This window comes from Triturus cristatus, chromosome 2_1 (assembly GCF_964204655.1).
Source record: "Triturus cristatus chromosome 2_1, aTriCri1.1, whole genome shotgun sequence".
NCBI classification, from domain to species: domain Eukaryota; kingdom Metazoa; phylum Chordata; class Amphibia; order Caudata; family Salamandridae; genus Triturus; species Triturus cristatus.
In genome coordinates, this window is record NC_140581.1 from 979,418,166 (window position 1) to 979,437,185 (window position 19,020).

A 19,020-nucleotide genomic window follows, 5' to 3' on the forward strand; every position below is an offset into this window, starting at 1 on the left:
AGCTACTACAGATGACTCCCGCGACCGCTTGGCTGATCTCACTCTCAGCTCTCTTTGCTGAAAACACAGCACTTATGGAAAGCGACCCTACTGAGGATAAGGAGGCCCAGACAATACGGAGCTTGCGGTTCAACAAAGCAATGGGGTCGAATGGTTTACCAGTAGAATTATTCAAACTTACTACAGCTACTATAGCGATCTATTCGCTACAGATATAAAGGGAATGCCAACAACAGGGCATTCTACCCAGAGACCAATGACTAGCCTGAATAGTAGTTCTACATAAGGAGGGTAAACCACCAGTGATCTGCACCTCATACCGACCAATATCGCTGCTCAATGAAGAAATCAAAATTATGGCAAAACTCCTTGTGTCCAAACTCATTCAAATAATCACTAAATTGGTACACAGTGATCAATAAGGCTTCATGCCAGGCCGCAGCACAGCCTTTAATCTACGAAGGCTCAATGGAGTATTGGGTTGAGTAAATAAAATCAGTGAAGATGCAGTAGTCCTCTGATTGGACGCTCGCATGCCCTTTGACACATTTGAATGGCCATTCCTTTTTGCTGTGTTGGAACATATGGGTTTCGGCCCCAAGTTCCTGTCCTGGTTGTGGCTTCTTTACTCTGAACCCCTAGCTCAAGTTTTAGTTAATGGAAGGACAGCCAGGGTGTTCCCCCTCAGACGTGGACCCAGACAGGGCTGCCAGCTTTCCCAACTCCTCTTAGCCTTCTTCCTTGAACCATTAGTGGTTTGGGTTAAGTCAGACCCATTGATCCGAGGCCTCCACTGGACTGAAGAATGGGAAGATAGAATATCTCTCTATGCTGACAATATCTGTATAAAGCGGATCTATAGTTCTCCCTTTTAAGAATATTCGACATATTCACCAGTTTTGTAAAGTACTCTGGGTACACTATTAATTGGTCTAAATCCACTATATATGTTTAAGACGGTAATAAACTCCATCTCCCAGAGGCTTGTGAGGCACAAATAGTGACTGAGGGCTTCCGATACTTGGGTATTTATGTTATCACTGATCCGATCCTCTTCGGTGCCAGGAATCTCCAACCTCCTTTCTAGCGACTTAAAGCTGATGTCCAACACTGGAGGTCGCTTCCACTTTTACTGTTGGGGGGAGAGGCACTGTTCAAAATGATGGCACTGCCACACTTACTTTACATGTTACACAACATGTCGTCCAATGTTCTCACAGATTATTTGAAGGCTATTAAGGGCGAGGTCTGAAAACTGTACTGGGATGGTGGGCCAGCACTGACAGCTCTTTATAAATTAACCTGGAGTTGGTATGATGGCGGGAGTGACCTATCGGATATACAAAAGTACAATTGGGCGGCTCAGCTCACAGATATTAATCAACTGGTCCACTGCCCAGTAGATGAGTCGGCCTACCATATGGACCGCTATGTTTTACACCCGGGAAATACTTGCAGGCCCTCTACACTTACATGGAACACCAGACCCTTGGTGGGCCCACTGTACTTACAGTCCAATTGTGTCACACAACACTTACATCACTGGGTAGGGGAGGCAATATCACCCAGGCAACACCATTATGGGATTCTGAAATGTTGGGCACTCTGGCAAGACGTCACGACTTTAATCAATGGGATCTCATTACTGTATGACCACATGAACCGCAAAGCAATGTCACTTACTTATCAAAAACGAATCAATAACCTGCCAGATCTATTTATACACTTACAAGAATGCTGCAATGTGGACTTGGGTGGTCTGGTTGATAATGAGTGGCCGGAGGCTCTGCTCTCTCCCAAAGAGGTTGCCACTAGGGCAAGGTTCAGACTCTGGGAGGGACTGGGGAGGCGTGGGATAAGATCATTAGTGACGACACAACACAATGCTTGCCTAATATTTAAATGTGGGGCTACTATGGTGTATTTGTATATTTCTTGCTTGTTGTAAGAATAATAAAAATATTTATTTAAAAAAGAAATGGTGGAAATGCAATTGCTGGATTATTTCCGAATAGTTAATTTATACGTTTTAATATTGTAAACTCTTTAATCATAAAGTTGAATAATCTTCCGACATCCTAGTTTCAACTGGAGGACTTGGCTCTTGATTTTTATTTTTTAAACATTATGGGCCTCAATTTGAGTTGGGTGGTAACCGGATATTCAGCAAAAATATGTGATTTGTCTGATAACAAAACCCTCAGTAAATGTGGTCTGCTAATCTCTATTAAGCAGCATCTCCTTAATGGGAAGCATGTGTTCATTGTGCAATCCAAATTGGGCTCCACATACATGTAGCATCCTAAAATGGTGGAGAGTTTTGTGCAAAGCTGTACTGTTCCCTGCTGACCTAAGAACCAGTTCTCTTGAATTCCTCACCTCTTGTTGCCCCACCTCCCGCAAAGTGGATGTTAGGTCTCCTTCATTTTAAGTAGCCACAGTGTTTCCGCCAGGGTCCTGTCATCTCCTGACCACTGATCCCAACTGATTTGCTTCTTTGCAAATGTGGTGTGGTGTCTGGGACCCAATAAACATATCAGCTGAGCCAGGTCGATTATATAGCGAAATTGCTCATCAGCTCTATTATAAACATTGGTTCCCTTGATTAGTAAGTGGTTCTAGAATATCTCCTCAACCAAGGATTGAGCTCTACACCAGTAGAGTTGGTAAGGACTACAAACCCAGGGAAGTATCTGTTTGACCGCTACCCACCTGAGTCTGGACCAAGAATTCTGATGAAAGTGCTGCTGAATTGCCATACAAGGAGACAGCACTAGCTACTGAAGAATAGGCGGCTGGACTTTACCCTATAGAAGAGAGGAAGTCTGCCTGTCTGAGTTCAACAGATAAGCTGACTCAGAGGGCCAGTGAGTGCTGCTGTAAAGTCAGAGCCGCTCCAAGGCACCAGGTCTCCCAGCTGCTTTATAGGAGAAGAGTCCAGCATCAAATAAGGGTCCCTTACTGAGCATGCAGCCTGCTTCAAGCTCTCTATTGGAAATTCTGCAGGTTTTGTTTTTTGTTACTTCACACAACTGAGGGCTTCCCGTAACAGGGAATGAGACATAAATATGGACATATTTGTCTTGAGGGGCACACCATTTACACCCTTCTTTTACTGAGTGTGACAAAAGTCAGATCACTAGGCTGTTGAGGACTGGCAGAGGTTGCAGCGACAGATTATAGTGGAAAGACAGACCTTTTTACCTGCCAGGGAGAGTCGCCTACTGCCGCGTGTAAAACAGTGATACTTTTATCATGTGAAGTTTTGCAGCTTGAGCGGATGGCTGATTGAACTACCTTGAAAGACTGAGATTGTGCATTGCGCTTTAACTGCCAGGTGCCAGTTGTCATGGGCAGTCTCTAAACTCACCCCTATTGAAATAAATGGTCATCTAATTGTGAGTCTAGGGTCTGTGCTGGGAAGTTAGAAAGTGATTGCCCACACTTGATTGACAGATCATTGGCAACAAACCCAAAAGTTAAGGGAAAATACAGCACTTAACATATGAGGGCTGTTATTTTGTGTGGAGTAGGATCTCCAGCTCAGAAGGAGCTAAAGTGTTCTGGATGGTAAACAGCCATTAGTACGCGGATGTTAGTCCGCGTACCATTACTTCGCAAGCGTTACAACGCATGCGATGTTACAACGCGTAGCCTTTACTACGCAAGTTGCAACATCGCATGCGTTGTAACGCTTGCGCAGCAAAGGCTATCAATACTGTTGTGTGGAAACGGACACACTTCTGTTTCCACACAACGACGCGCACCACCAACGCTGGAAGCCCGGAGAAGAGGAACCACGGCTGAAGAAGAGAGGAACCGAGGAGGGAGAGGTAAGAGGGTCTGTGTAGTATTTAAGGGTTAAGGGTAGGGTCGTGCAGGGGGTAGTCTTTTTGGTTTTAGGGTAGTGTAGTTGTGTTTTTGTAGAGTAGAGTAGTGTATTGTATTTTGGTTTCGGGTAATGTCGTGGAGGTTGTGTAGGGTAGTGTTTTAGTGTATGGACCGGCTTGGGGGTAGGGGCAGGGTCGTGCTGGGGATAGTGTTTTAGGGTTTAGGGTAGTCTTGTGGTGTTTGTGTAGTGTAGGGTAGTGTTTTAGGGTAGTGTTGCAGGGTTGTGAAGTGTAGTGTTAGAGTGCAGGGTCCAGGCAGGGGGAAGGTCGTGTGGGGGTAGTGTATTAGGTTTAGGGTAGTGATGTGGTGTTAGTGTAGGGTATGTTTTAGGGTAGTGTTGTGGTGTTTGTGTAGTGTAAGGTAGTGTTTTAGTGTAGGGACCGGCTTGGGGGTAGGGGCAGGATCGTGCTGGGGGGGGGGGGGGGGTCGTAGTGTTTTAGGGTTTAGGGTAGTGGTGTGGTGTTTGTGTAGTGTAGGGTAGTGTTTTAGGGTAGTGTTGGGGGGGGGGGGGTCGTGAAGTGTAGTGTTAGAGTGTAGGGTCCAGGCAGGGGAAATGTCGTGTAGGGTGTAGTGTATTAGGGATTAGGGTAGTGTAGTGTAAGCATGATTTGAGTGCGATGTTTTTAATTAGCATAAACCATAGTACATTTATAACCATTTGCGTTATAAATGCATGCGCAGTTAAAACTTGCGAAGTAATGGTTTATGCTAAGTAAAAACATCGCACTAAAAGCATGCGAAGTAATGGCATGAGAAGTATCGACATACATTCGTTCTGGATAGGGCTATTGAGATCTTCTCCGTGTACGGATATTCTAGTCCTCATCTCCTTTATGAGTAAGGCTTGGTCTGCTCAGCCACGTTACCCAGAGTCAAGTACCACAGTTGTGCACTTGGTAATTCAATCTGAGGTCCAATAGCGCAAAGGACACCAGTGGCAATTCTCGTCATAATTTGAGCACAGTAACCTAAGGGCATTCTGAGCACAATGCCTCCGCTGGCATTCTGCATTTAGCTTAACGTTTAGTAATCTGCAGGTGCAAACACTTTTGACAAATATTACCAGCCAAAAGAGCAGGGGTGGAGGATGGACTGCCGCGTTTGGGAGGGGGGGGGGGGGGGGGGGGGGAGGAGATACATAGTCCCAGTCAACTGACGGAAGGAGCATCCGGCCACCTAACATTAAATTAGGCCTAAGTGCCTAATCAGACAGCATCCCTCTGTTCTCAAACTCACTTGTACATGCCAAAGGTGCACTTGAAATAGTTCATACATTAAGCATCTGCTTCTTACAAATAATGACTTAACATTCTAATTCTACAGACAAAACACACCATGCAAAATACTTGTCAAAAGAATTTAATAGTTATATATATACATTCAAAAACAGCAAGCCATATACATATCTGAATCAGTTAACTGTGTGTTAGTGCATATAGTAAAACAGGGGGAAAGTACAAATAAAAGTGTTTCATGAATTTCTTCACAATTTAAGAGCTTGCAAAGAGAAAAACAGACTATAACGTTTGGTCTGAAGTACACACAATGGCCAACAGTCATTGATTTATCCTTGCACATGCAAAAAGGCATCCTTGGTTGAAGGTAAACATAAAAGCACAGGAATTGTACATTTTAAGCAGCCAAAAGGTTACTTTAAACCCTGAAATCAGATTATCTGTTAACCTCATAAATGAAGGAGCTTGTTGGGCACTTTCCCTGCTTATTTTATTTCCCAGAGAATGACAGGATATACCTGTACAGGTTTCAGGAATATTACACCAGGACATTTTCTTTCTAGGTCATAACATAGCACCTCCAAAAAAGCCTTCCCCCCCAGCCTGGGTTTAAGCGAAGACAGAAGGCTCTTCTGGAAAAGGACTAAGACACAGCCTTGACTAGATGAATACCCTCTGAGTAATCTCTTCTAATCAATGAGTTTGTTAGCACCAAGGAGTTATACTATGATGTTAGTATAAACTACAACTTCTAAGACACTATAGGACTTGCATAGGCCCACTCCTCAATTGACCATGGGTTTGGATTCATTCATGTGACATCACTTAAACCTCCACAGCAACACCAAAGTGATGGCTTATGGAAGCACAGAGGACCAGTTTGTGCAGATGAGGGAAATAAGGCAACCTTATGGCGAGGACATTTTGTGCATATTTTTCAAACCACTTAAGTGGAACAAACACTGCTGAGAATTAAGAAAAACAAACTTGTGTCTCAGCCAGATTGTAAAAAAGCAATGGCCATTTTCTTTGGTCGAAAATGACTTTAAAAAGACATGAAAAGCACCAGATAGACAATTTCAGTTGAAGTAAACGTAAAACAATGCACACTGTTACTTAGCAGGTTTACTGCAGTTTCACTAGTGTGTTTGTCCTTTCTTGCAGCCATTCGAAATTACAAACCTCAGTGATCACTGCAATAAACAGTGCATTCTTGCTTCCACTTTGTAAGCATCCTCCTAACATGTCCGGGCATTCACAATTCATGGATATTATTTTCTGTAGCTTGTTCAGAGCAATACTCACAAAACATCTGGTCTGATACTGTCTAATATTACTGGTACTTGTTATTATCCAAGTGATAACATAACCATACATTGTTCCAGGTCAAAATGCCAAATGCTTCCAGGTCAATTTAAAACAACCATGCAGCAGCCAGTAAATGACGACCCACATTAGGGTGTGTAGAAGTATGCATCTCCATGCGATTTGTTCTCCATGACTAGCAGGTGCGATCGGTGAGCAGGATCGAGAAATAGACGGATTTCACTAGTTCAACAAGGTTATTTGCTTTCATAGTGCTTTCACAATCTACTGTATACATTCAAAGAATACTGGTGTTTTTATCGCAGCCAGACAGATAATTGCACCAGATTCCATTAATTAATCCTGTAAGTTTATTTTCATTTATTGGTGAAAAATAAAGTTATGTAATCCAAGAGTGACTTAGAGGAGGGCGTGAACATCCTGCTATTTAATAAAGCAAACTACTTTACTCTGTAATCTCCCTAACCTGTTTCGATATCACAGATGTCAGAAAAAGTCTAAAAGCTCGCCCAATCGCTCCAAATGTGCAAAAAGATTGGAAGTGCAAATTAACCAAGTGCACAGACTCTGATGACACACAAATACCGGTTAGGTTCAGTGCTCAGAACCTAGAGCAGGTGCCACCTTGACAACTGTGTCTAAGGTGGAATCTGGAATGGGTAGAAGATCATATGGTAGTTGCTGGCTGCTGCATATCCGGTCAATCACATGTAGCTTGTTCTCCTAAATAAAAACTATATGTTCTTGAAACTCGCCTGCTGTGAGAACTTTTTAGTAACATAAAGACCTTTTGAATTTGTGTGGAACAAGCTCAAAAAAATAGCTGACATTGCAAAGATAAGTAGGGCATATTGAGAAAGAGTTGATGTAAATGTGAAGTGGTTCACAAAATATACAAAGTAGATCATGGTTCAAGGCATATAATTAAACAATTCAAAATAAATCAAGGAGAACCTATAAAGTACATTAATGCTGCTGAGGAAGGTGCACTCCACTGTAGGACTAAATTGTTTTCAAAATAACTCTTGAAAATCAATGGCCGGCTGTAGAATAGCAGAAAACCCCCATACATAACTTCCCTATCAATTTCCACACAGGTTACGCACTTGACAAGAGTAAATTGGTAAGCATGTCCAGGATGAAGAAACAACATGAAAATGGAAGGGGAAGAAACATGATGTTATAGGTTTGTGGGTGTTTATCTAAATGTAGCCGGTAGACCGAGAGAGAGACCCACTAACCCACCCCTGTACCACATATTTTTACTAGAAATAACATGGTGGCAGGATTCTGCTTTTGTACATGTGCTTTGGAAGGGTAAAGTTCTACCAATCTTGATTCTGTGGATTAGGACCTGCAAATAATTGATTGATGTTGAACTTAGGGGGAAAAACGCTTGAGGATTGGGCCCTTACAACTTATTTTAAAGACAGCAATTACACACCAGGTCAAGGGAAGTATGTTAAATTAAAAATCACTAGCTAATTTAAAATCACCATCCTAGCAAAGTCCGCAACAAAATGCATTGTGCTCTGATGTAATATTTCAGATCACGACCCTTAGCATCTGGGGTGTTGACACTGTGTGTAGTGATAGCTTCTGAACAGTATTTATCTCATTGTCTTTGCAATTAATCTTTTAAGGGGTTGGTTTCACGGTGCCACGATATTTTCTACTGTTGACAGTTTGTGAGTCTGTTCACCTACACTGCTGACATCACTGAACTTCAACTCATCAAAACGTTATTACTTGACTGCATTCTTTAAACTGCCTGATTAAAAATCAAGGTTTAAAATCGAAGTTGCACATCACTACCATACAAATGTGTGCATTTGCTTTGTAAACAAACATCCTAATCGGTCACAAAATCCATGTTAAGTAAGAGACGGCTGCTCTGAAACCGCCCATTAAAAGGCCATATTTTAGGAATGCTGGGGATGTAACTTCACCTACTGCAATGTGCTAAAGAATGGCACATAGAGTACGTTTTGAGCAGTGGGAGATCTCATACCCATATTTATATATATATATATGCAGGTTGGGTAAATTTGTTTAGAAAACATGCCCTCTGCTATTTATAGCAGAAAGTGATGTAAACTCTGGGACCAATTTTTCTTTGTGGTAACTAATGAACAGATGCAGGCAAACAAAAAAGTTCAGGTCTCTAATCAATAATGTTCACTGGATTGAAAGACGGCTTAGCCAAATTTTCTACAAAAAAAGTCAATGAACCACGTGAAGTAGGATCTCCCTTGAGAGTGACCTGATAATGAGCTCCTAGCCCTCAACCAACACTGTTTTAGGGATCTTCTCTCTGTTGGCAAGGTACAAATGTGACCATAAAAGGGAGTGGCTAAATCACGGTTTAGTTTGTACACTTTGGGGCTTCTTTTTGTTTTATCTGCACATGTGAATGTCACAGGTTATTGGTTACTGAATTCTAAAACTCGAAAATGCCCAGTTGGCTTCCATGCATACATATGCACAGGTGGCTATCTTGGAATTTTCTTTACTAAGCTCAAGAAAAAGTAGTCCAAAATGGCTGTCCTACATGCACATACATGTGCACATGTCTGAAGGTCATCTTGAAAAATTAAGCATGGATTATAGTTGGGGCAACAGAGATGACACAAAAGCAGCATGGATGAGGAGCCTTTTCTCTACCTGGTCAAATATGAGCCGTTTGAAGTGTTATAAATAATATTTCTGTCCATGTTCTGACTTTAACCATGAACTTGGAGAACCAAAGGGATGCAAGAGCACTGTGGCTGAATGGCTAACCAGAAATCTTTCAGCGCGTCTATCAGATGATGCTCTTCTCATAAGTATGGGTAACTGGAGTACATAATAAATGCACACAAAAACGTTAGCCCTCAAGACGTGCGGTAAGAAATACCGAATAATGAAGGTGATGAAAGCTAGAAGAAGCGTTTACTCTGTGGTCATGAATATGCAATCCTTGTTCTCCGCAAATGTGCTAATGGCCTAAAATGTTTTCTGCGACAGAATAGCACCAATTGAAAAGAAAACTTTCACAGTTTCAAATGAACATCTGCAATTCAAGTTAAATACCCAACTTGTCCAGTATATGACCATGCGCACAAAGGTGTTTCTACAGTGTAACATCTTTCAGGAAATATGTCCCACCACTACTGTCAAAAATTGAAAACGGATCCCCCAAAAAATTGTTGTAAAAATAAAATAAAAGCAAATACAATAAATGCAAAAATCTTCTTGATTATCAAACCGTATCAAGGAAAATAAGGCTAATCTGGACCTTCAGTGCATGGCTCTCAGTATGTATTTACAGAACAGTTTATTCTCCATAGCAGCAGAGCTTAGAATAAACCAGGCTTTGAGAGCTCCGCAGGGTATTTAAAATAAAGGTTTGCTTTGACCTCTGCACCCCACATCATGATCCTCAAAGCGGAGAGATGCAATAAAGAAGGAACAATATATTTGGTGATGGTTGGCATAAGAGGTAGAGCATACAAAATCAACACAGTTACATTACAATATACTTGCATGTAGTGCATAGATCCCCCAACTAGTTAAATCGTTCTAACAAGTCGACTTGGACTTCAGAATGTATGTAGTATGGTAGTGGCATTACACTACTGAGGTCTGACCCAGTGCACTAAGAACTGTGCGTCGGCAGCTAACATTTTCAACAATGCGTTAATTTAATACCACACTACTTTGTGGAACTTGGCGTAGTGTGGAAGAAAGAAAGAAGGATATTAAACAGAAAGGTTACAATTTGATTCATAAACGTGGCACACGAACTTTGTTAAGAGAATACATTTCTTTAACTTGGACACAGGCAAGCGCGGATTCGCCTGTCCCGTGTGTCGCTTTTGGAAAGGTGGGCTTAAACCTTTACATCAAGTTCGACCGGATAAAGCAAACACTGTCACAGCTCGAAGGAGAATGCCTGCCACGAACACTTCCTGCCTGAAGAGTAAAACAAACTTTGTGCTTTAGTAACCAATATTGTCTTCCACCCCACAGAACACCACAGCATACCCACTGAAAAGGCAAGATGCAGCAAATCACCTGCACCCAGCTCAGAAGTACTTCCTCTCTTTCTACACCACTGCGGAAGTTGCAAAGTCCTCTTTAAAACCTAACTGTCCGGTGTTGTTTCCAATTTCTTCGTGTAGCTGGGCTGTTCTCAACCATTCTTCTGGGCGTTAAAATACAAAGAGGTCGTAGGTGCAGACCCAACTCGACGGAAAGCACCACTTGGGGAACCTTTGCTTCAATTCCTCCAGCTGGGGAGTTTTCTGATCTTCACCAAAGAAGTAATGGGACGCAATGGCGAGTGTGAGCGTTCCCTCCGGGTTCTCCCAGGAGCTCTGGAAAAGATGACCACATGCATAGGTTATGACACCAAACTGACTTGCAACGTTATTTTTCATCAGAATACGACAGGTAATTGAACGTTCAGGGTGTGATGGCCAATCAGCTCTCAGAAAGAGGGCACTAAATGACAACATTCATCCGATTCTTGCAACTCGGAACCATGAAAGGTGACAATACACCACCAGCCAAACAGAAGGCGACTTCAAAAGCTTCTGCTGCTCCAGTTGAATGTATTTCAAGGTGCTCTTTATGTAACACAGCAATGGACGTCAACCGACAACGCTCAGCAAGTAAATTAGGAACATCATTTTTCTAAATGCCTATAATAAGCAACAACCCTAAACCCGAACTTAAAAAATTAACAAAAAACAGCCTACCCTCGATTTTAGTCTGTTTGCAACTATAAAAAAATATTTATGGTGAAACACAGCTTGAAGCTTGCCCTTGGCCACACCTAATCTCCCTTTCTTCAATGACTAATGTAAGGTACCACATTATCTCTAACCTGTTCAGTGTATGTAAATGTAACGGACCGGGGGTTAAATTCCATGACTATTTAGAATAATGAATTTGCACACAAAAAAATATTTACATTTTCCAAGGATGATTTGTGAACCACACAGTAAGTCCTGGGGTCAGTTTACTTATTTTAAAACACAATTTAGACATCCATGACGAAAATATATAAAGCATTCAATGTCAATTTGGATGGTTAAAGGAAATACAGTAGATTGCCCACATGCATGTCAGTAAAACCAGTATACGTTCATGTTATAAAGACGTTCTAAGCATTTGCAAATAAAGCTGCTAAAAACTAACATGTCGAGGCTAACGTTAGCAGAGGCCTACTCATTCTAATAGAGCAAGTTCATCCTGCAAAACTTCCGTCTCTGTCCTATCCTCCTTCTCCGCTTATTCTTAACTTTCCTGTACTTTCCTAACTTAGAGCTACGTCTCTATAAAAAATATAGTCAGCAAAGGGAGACCCGCACTAAATGTACCCTACTAGTATGTCTATGCCAAAGTCGGTAAACCCATATAACAACCGTATGTTTTATGTATATAAACCTTACAAAAACAAAAGAAAAAGAGGGACGAGAACCACATTTTCATGTTCCAAGACTGGACAGAGACACTTCAACCATGCAAAAGTGATTCGTTGAACACAACATTGGTGGCTTTGTATAACTTTAATGTACTGTCTAGACTTGTATTCTGAAAGGTTGCATAAAGTGTTATTTGCATCAGTGGTCCAGTGCTGTAAGAAGTGTCTGCAGAACGGGTTCTCTACATGACTATGCCATGTTGTTCTCTAACGGGGTACTAGACTCTGCTGGGTGAAAGGGGTACAACCAAACTGGTACTTCCTTTAACATAGGTGGCTACTGCCCTTGCCTCTAATCCGTGACAATAATTACATAGCTAATTACACTAGTGGTGCGCAGGCCATTTTACCTGCACCCTAATAGGTAGAATGCCTACAGACAGTCCCTGGTAAATCTGTTTATTATACTATAACCGGGCGCTCAGATTCCATAGTGTGCATGAGAGTGTTTGGGTACTTAAGGTGGGGTAGCCAAGTTTGGAGTCAGCCTTGTTCTTTGTAGCTCCATAGGATGTAGGGTGTTCCACGGAGTTTAGCTGTAGCCAGTGCAGTCGTCCCCAATTACCCCCCGCATATTTCCCCTTCCAAAACTACCATTCTCTTCACCCTCCATTTAAGATTTTTTTCCGAAAGCTAAGAGTAACTGTGGGTTCATTTTGCATCCAAGTTGAATAATCTGGAAATGCATGTTGTTTATCACTGGGCCCCTTATGGCCTGCAAGAGTTATCACACGAAAACTGAATGTGACCAAACGTCACACCTTAAAGAGATGCTGCCTGCCTTAGCCCGACTTCGGGTCCTGTTGTGGTCAGAACAAAGGTCGTCTGGAAACCGATATCCACCTGAGAGTGACTGTTTATTCCTGAAACCCGATGCAATGGAGCAGAAGCACACTAAAAAGAAGGTGTTTTTGATGTCATTGGCTCCTGCTAAAGGTTGGGGCTAGCTTTGAATCAGTGTACAGCGGGTTCCCCACCAAAGGCACCTGTACTAGATACACACAGAACATATGGGTTTATTCAGGGCTGTTGTTTTACTTAACGTACAAAAGGGGGTGGTGCTGGACGGAGCATCAGAACCAATCAAACACTCACACCCAGTCAACAGATCTAGGTTTGATCCATCACCGTTCTTTAGCCCACTCTGACACCCCAGTTCAGACATGGCCATATGCAAATCAGTCTGACCCTGTGCCTCATGGGAACAGTCCAGCCCGAACTGCCAAGCCATGCCTTCCCTGGACTGGAAACAAGCTTCCTAGGACCGGTTTCTGGCATTTGTCCTCAAATGGGGGAGAGTCTCCATGTCGCAATCGATTTTGAATGTTCAATAAAGTTCATACAAACATTTTAATAAAGTTTCAAATGTTTATTGATCTTGATTCGTTGTTAATCTTTCAATTTTATCTTCTGTTCCATATTCATGAGATATTACTTTCTAAAATAATGTCCATTTCTATGCACAAAATTCTAGTGATGCGCCCAATGCATTTCGGGGTTTGCCCTTCATCAGGGGAGTCGTTCTGTGAACATCGAATTAACATTCAGCATAGTACAAGACTAAATGATAATTATCACGGTCAATCAAAGAAAAGAATAGTGATGGTATCTGGGGTGTTGATTGACGTCGAAGTAATACGGGGTGCCCTTGCTTTCATAGAGTTGTGACCAGTGATAACTGCTGTGTCCGACGGTGAACCGTAAAGAAGTCCATTCATGACATTGAAAGAACTCAATGTGTTTACAGTACACTTACTTATGCTGACTGTTTCCTCTATGAGCAAATAGATGAAATTGGGTTTTATCATTGGTAAAACCAAATGTTTCCGCTCTATGTTCTGTTAATTTTGATATGTCATCAAAAGATGCCATGTTAGATGTTTGGTGTGTGGTCCCGTTTACTCAGAACACGTATTATGAATTTCATCCAAATGGGAACTGGGCCGTCGCACTCCTTGATAATTGTGTGGTAATACTGTGACTTGTGACTGAACCTGAATTTATATATTTTTTCGTTGGTGCTGGTTGGTGAATCCTCCTGAGCATGAGGATAGAATAACTATTAAACACGCTCTGTCCCCAAATGGGGGAGCGTCTCCAAGTCGCACTCGATTTTGCTTGTTTAATAAAGTTCATACAAACATTTTAATAAAGTTTCAAATGTTTATGGATCTTGACTCATTGATAATCTTTCAATTGTATCCTCTGTTCCATATTCATGAGATATTACTTTCTTCAATAATATCCATTTTTATACACACATTTTTAGTGTTGAACCCAATGCCTTTCGGGCTTTGCCCTTCATCAGGGGTCTTATTCTGTGAACACAGAATTACCATTCAGCATAGTACAAGAATAAATGATAATTATCAGGGTGATTCGAAGAAAAGAATAGTGATGGTATCTGGGATGTAATTGACGTCGAAGTAATACGGGGTGACCTTGCTTTCATGGAGTTGTGACCGGTGATAACTGCTGTGTCCGACGGTGAACCATAAAGAAATCCATTCATGACATTGAAAGAACTAAATGTGTAGCCGGTACCCGTACTTATGCTGTGTTTCCTCTATGAGCAAATAGATGCGTTGGGTTTCATCATTGGTAAAACAAAATGTTTCAGCTCTATGTTCTGTTAAGTTTGATATATCATTAAAGGATGCCATTTTAGATGTTGGGTGCGCGGTCCAGTTAACTGAACAGAATATGGAACAGAAGATAAAATTGAACGACTATTCTTTATGGTTCACCGTCCGACACAGCAGTTATCACCGGTCACAACTCCATGAAAGCAAGGTCACCCCGTATTACTTCGACATCAATTACACCCCAGATACCATCACTATTCTTTTCTTTGATTCACCGTGATAATTCTCATTTATTCTTGTACTGTGTTGAATGTTAATTCTATGTTCACAGAAGAAGTCCCCTGATGAAAGGCAAAGCCCGAAATACATTGTACACAACACTAGAATTCTGTGCATAAAAATGGATATTATTGAAGGAAGCAATATCTCATGAATACGGAACAGAAGATAAAATTGAAAGATTAACAATGAATCAAGATCAATAAACATTTGAAACTTTATTAAAATGTTTGTATGAACTTTATTGAACATTCAAAATCGAGTGTGACTTGCAGACGCTCCCCCATTTGGGGACAGCGCGTGTTTAACATTGTGGAATCTGCCTGCATGTGGTGTTTTATCAAAACTGCTATAAAATCTGTTCATTGGAAGGTTTACAGGCCAAAGGACAGTCCAGATTAGATTTTGTCGATGTTTAGACCCACTAGGCAATGAATAAGAGGGTCTTCATCAGGATACAGTATGTAGAAAACAGATGTAGCATGCTGAAAATAATGAATATGAAAAGTTATCAATCGAGTGTAAATAATCTAGTGAAGGGAAGCTATAAACCAAGGTGATGCTTACCTTGGTTAAGATAAAGTGCTTACAAACTCTGGGTCCAATAAGTCTGGGAAAAAATGGGCCAATTATCATAGTCAGTTAGAGTTCAGAATTGGACTACAACACTGCAGGAAACTGGGAAAAACATATACGTAGCACATCCAGGTCAGTTGTAAAATGAAGTGTTTTTGCTGAGACCAAGAAAGACCTAGAAACCAGGAAGGCATAGTAACTTCAGGATGAAAGTATAAAACTTCACACAAATTCCAGAAGTCTGTTAGGTGAGGCAGAGATAAGTGAGCTAAATAAAGCTTTACTTACTTAAAATTCCCACATTGTGTCAAAGCATGCGAGGGATGAAAAATAAGACAGTCCATCCAATAAAAGATGAAAACTATGCAAACATATCCACGAGAGTGAAGCAACCCAAAGATATCATAATATCAACGCGGATGGAGCAATTTTGGGGTGTTTGCCTAGAACAGACTCTTCATAATATTATCAATTTGAAGATTGATGATCGCAAGGTACTTGCACCTAGTGCTTACAAGTGAGCAGCAAACTGGAAACTGTAGTTGCAGGGTAGTCAGTTGACAGTACATTGGACTTGGTTCAAATTTCTGAAAGTAACCACAGTGGTTCCCAGATAACTCCACAAGAGGAAAGGGGATCTTTTCGAAGCTTCACAAGACTAGGAATAGTGCGTGTAGTGCACATGTGCCCCACACTAGACCTACAACTGTGGGGAAGAAAGCAACACAAAGCTCAACTGTCGAAACATAACTCCAGCACCAAGGGTATTTAACTTAATTTCCAGTGTGCAGGAGGACTGCCGGAGTTTCCCTACAGAGCAGTGCAAGAGTCTTTGCATTACTGGAAGGGTAATTGCGGCATCACAATCCCTCCAAACAGCCAAGACTATCTGTAATGTACCTAAATCAACGGCATCAAGTGGACAGACATGCATGACACAGGTGCTAGTCAAACTATGATTAACACTTATACAGTAGACCAGTCGGTCTACTGCCAAAAGGTCAATGTAACTGGTGAGGGTTTTAAGTACCCCATCACTATTGTAAACGTACAGGTACGTGGGGAGACTAGAGAGATCCTGTTAAGACTAAGGGAGACTTTGGCATCGACTGCTGCTATACCCTCATTATGTGTAGTGTCGACTTACAATACTATTTATTAATATGTGGTGTTTCTATATGGAAAAAAATATTGCAATGAACTAAGTGACATGGCAAGTGGGTGTGGCGCTAAGAGAAGTACAAGCACACTTACCATGATGATGTAGAGTTAGGCAATTTAATGGATGCAATATTTATGTAGGATTTCCTGCTACAGTACGTAAGAGGTTAGTGTTACATGCAGGCTGTGATCAGAAGGCTTCAGGCCTCCACCAGAGCACCTTTAAGGGATGAGGTTATCGTGCACAGGGTGCTTCCATTTAGGAGACACGACAACTGGCAACAGAAGGTAGTGAACTGGACAGATTGACCGCGATGTGTGCAATGTGTCCCTACAGCAGGTGGAACGGCGCCAGAAGCCCACCCTGGTCTATCCACAGTGGAACAAAATCAAGTACTGTATGAGGAGCTCAAAGTGGCATCGGAAGCCCACACTGGTCACACATGTGAAGAACGACGAACAAGTGGCAAGCGCCGCACCGCTATAATAAGCCTCTAGCACCGCACCACTGTCGTCAGGCTTTAATTGTGCCACTCCCATACTGTGCCCACGAGAAACTACAAGCAAGCGGGGTGCACCACCGTGGCCTATACTGCCCTCTGACCATCCCAATGCACTCAGCACAGCCGCCCGAGTCTCACGCGTTGATCTCAGCTACAAACGACGTCTCGTGATACCATGGCAGCCATCTTGTCAAGACCGGGAGCCAATCGGCATCAAGGAATGGGCGGCGGCCATTTTAAAGTCAGGCACACAAGCAATCAATCAATCAATATTTCTTTATTCGGTAAATGAAATCACCATAAAAGAGTACAACTCCATATAATAAAATCAAATTCATCAAATTCATCAAAAGACAATGAAAAACAAAATACAGATGCTTATAAAAACAGTGAACACATAAAACAATTAATCATGTCTCAATTCCCTCATGGCCAGACAGTCCATATAAAACAAACAGTAAAAATTACCTGGACTGTGGATAGCATCTGTAAATACAATAAGGCAGGCCTAACTTGTTTATAGTACAACGGTTTGAGCAAAGGGATTAAACGCTTCCTCAGTCAACTGTAATAAGAGCAAAACATTGTAAAGTGAAGCAAATCCGGGGGGGGGGGGGGGGGGGGGGGAGACATTGTCGCAGCCACAGGATTTTCTTCCCTTCGGCTGGACCAAAAACCAAAAAATGATTCGGCCGATTAAACCTGAACCTGCCCAATAAAAACCTATGGTGCTGTGAGCGAACCAGGCCCAGGTATGGCTCCAAACCTTGTACATCTTTTAGAAGCCTGTGTCACCTAACTGCTGGCTTCTGGAGTTCTAGACTCTCTCTCCAAACAGGAGTGTTCCAGAAACAATCTTTTAACACTCTCCGACTCGAGGGCAGAGTGATCAGTTGGATTAAAAAAATAATCAGGTCTACCCAAAGAAAAAAAAGATGCCTTAACATGGGCTAAACATGGAATACTGAATGCCCGTTCCAAGGACAAACAGTCCTCAAGAATCAGCTGACTTAACTTCAGCTTCTCCCTGCTCCAGACCTTTATTCAGCACAAAATTGTACTTAGGGCGATTAGTTATGAGACATAATCAACCCCAGTTCTGCGTGCACGGAAAAAGCAGGGGTAGGCTGGGAGACCTGGACCAACTTGCGCAAAAAGTTGTTCTCCAGAGTCTGGATCCAGTCCACCCTAGTGTATCCCCAGACCTCACTACCATATCGCAGCTGTGCAATACACTTAGATTGATACATTTTTAAAAGGTCCCTTGGTGCCCTGGAGCCAAGCTTCTGTGCAAATCTAAAAACAGCCCCCTTGGGTCCAACAGACTCTGATCCTGTAGCCTCCACCAGGGGTTTCCATTAGTTTTTGGCATCAAATAAAGGTTCCAGATAGGGGAAGGCATTGACTTTGGACAGGGTAAAAGTTGATACCTTAAGTGTCTTGTTGCTAGGCAATTTAGAGGCCACTAACATTAATTAAATAAGATTCAGAAAAATTATCCGAAAGGTCCAGGATTCCCATAAAAGACACATTCTTAGTTAATAGTAAGTTAACCACTGTGTGGTCCCGGCCATCAGGACCTCATTGTCCGCATATAGCAAGATGGGGAGAAATCTGTTCTTTATCATCTTGGGGAAGTCGGCCGGCACTGAAAGAACCGCAGATTCCAGCCCATTCACATACAAAGTGAATAAAAAGGGTGCCAGTATGCAACCCTGGTGAACACCACAGCTTGTTGAGAATGGACGGGTGCATGCTCCTCTTGAATAGAAGCGCACTGAGGCGGAGATTGTTGAGTGCAGATCAGATAGTAATGCCACAGTGCTAGATTCGACCCTCAGCTCACTAAGCAAAACCCACAGTTTAGCTCGATTCACCGTGTCAAAAGCGGACGTCAAGTCCATAAATGCAAGATGTAGGGATTCTGCCCAAGCCACCGTGTATTTGTTGATAAGATGGAGGTTGAGGCACTGGTTAGCTGTCGACCTACCCGC

General features: G+C 42.1%; 1 protein-coding gene across 2 annotated transcripts in view; it reads right to left on the minus strand.

Moving 5' to 3' along the window:
- Positions 1–5,234: 5,234 nt before the first annotated feature.
- ERMP1 (endoplasmic reticulum metallopeptidase 1) overlaps positions 5,235–19,020 on the minus strand; it is a 361,972-nt gene continuing 348,186 nt past the window's right edge. Inside the window, exon 15 of one of the 2 annotated variants that reach the window (XM_085634130.1) lies at positions 5,235–10,810. In XM_085634130.1, coding sequence (XP_085490256.1) covers positions 10,646–10,810 — 165 coding nt within the window. In that variant the 3' untranslated portion in view covers positions 5,235–10,645. The remainder of the gene's footprint in view (positions 10,811–19,020) is intronic. The other variant, XR_014970592.1, reaches the window with a different exon arrangement.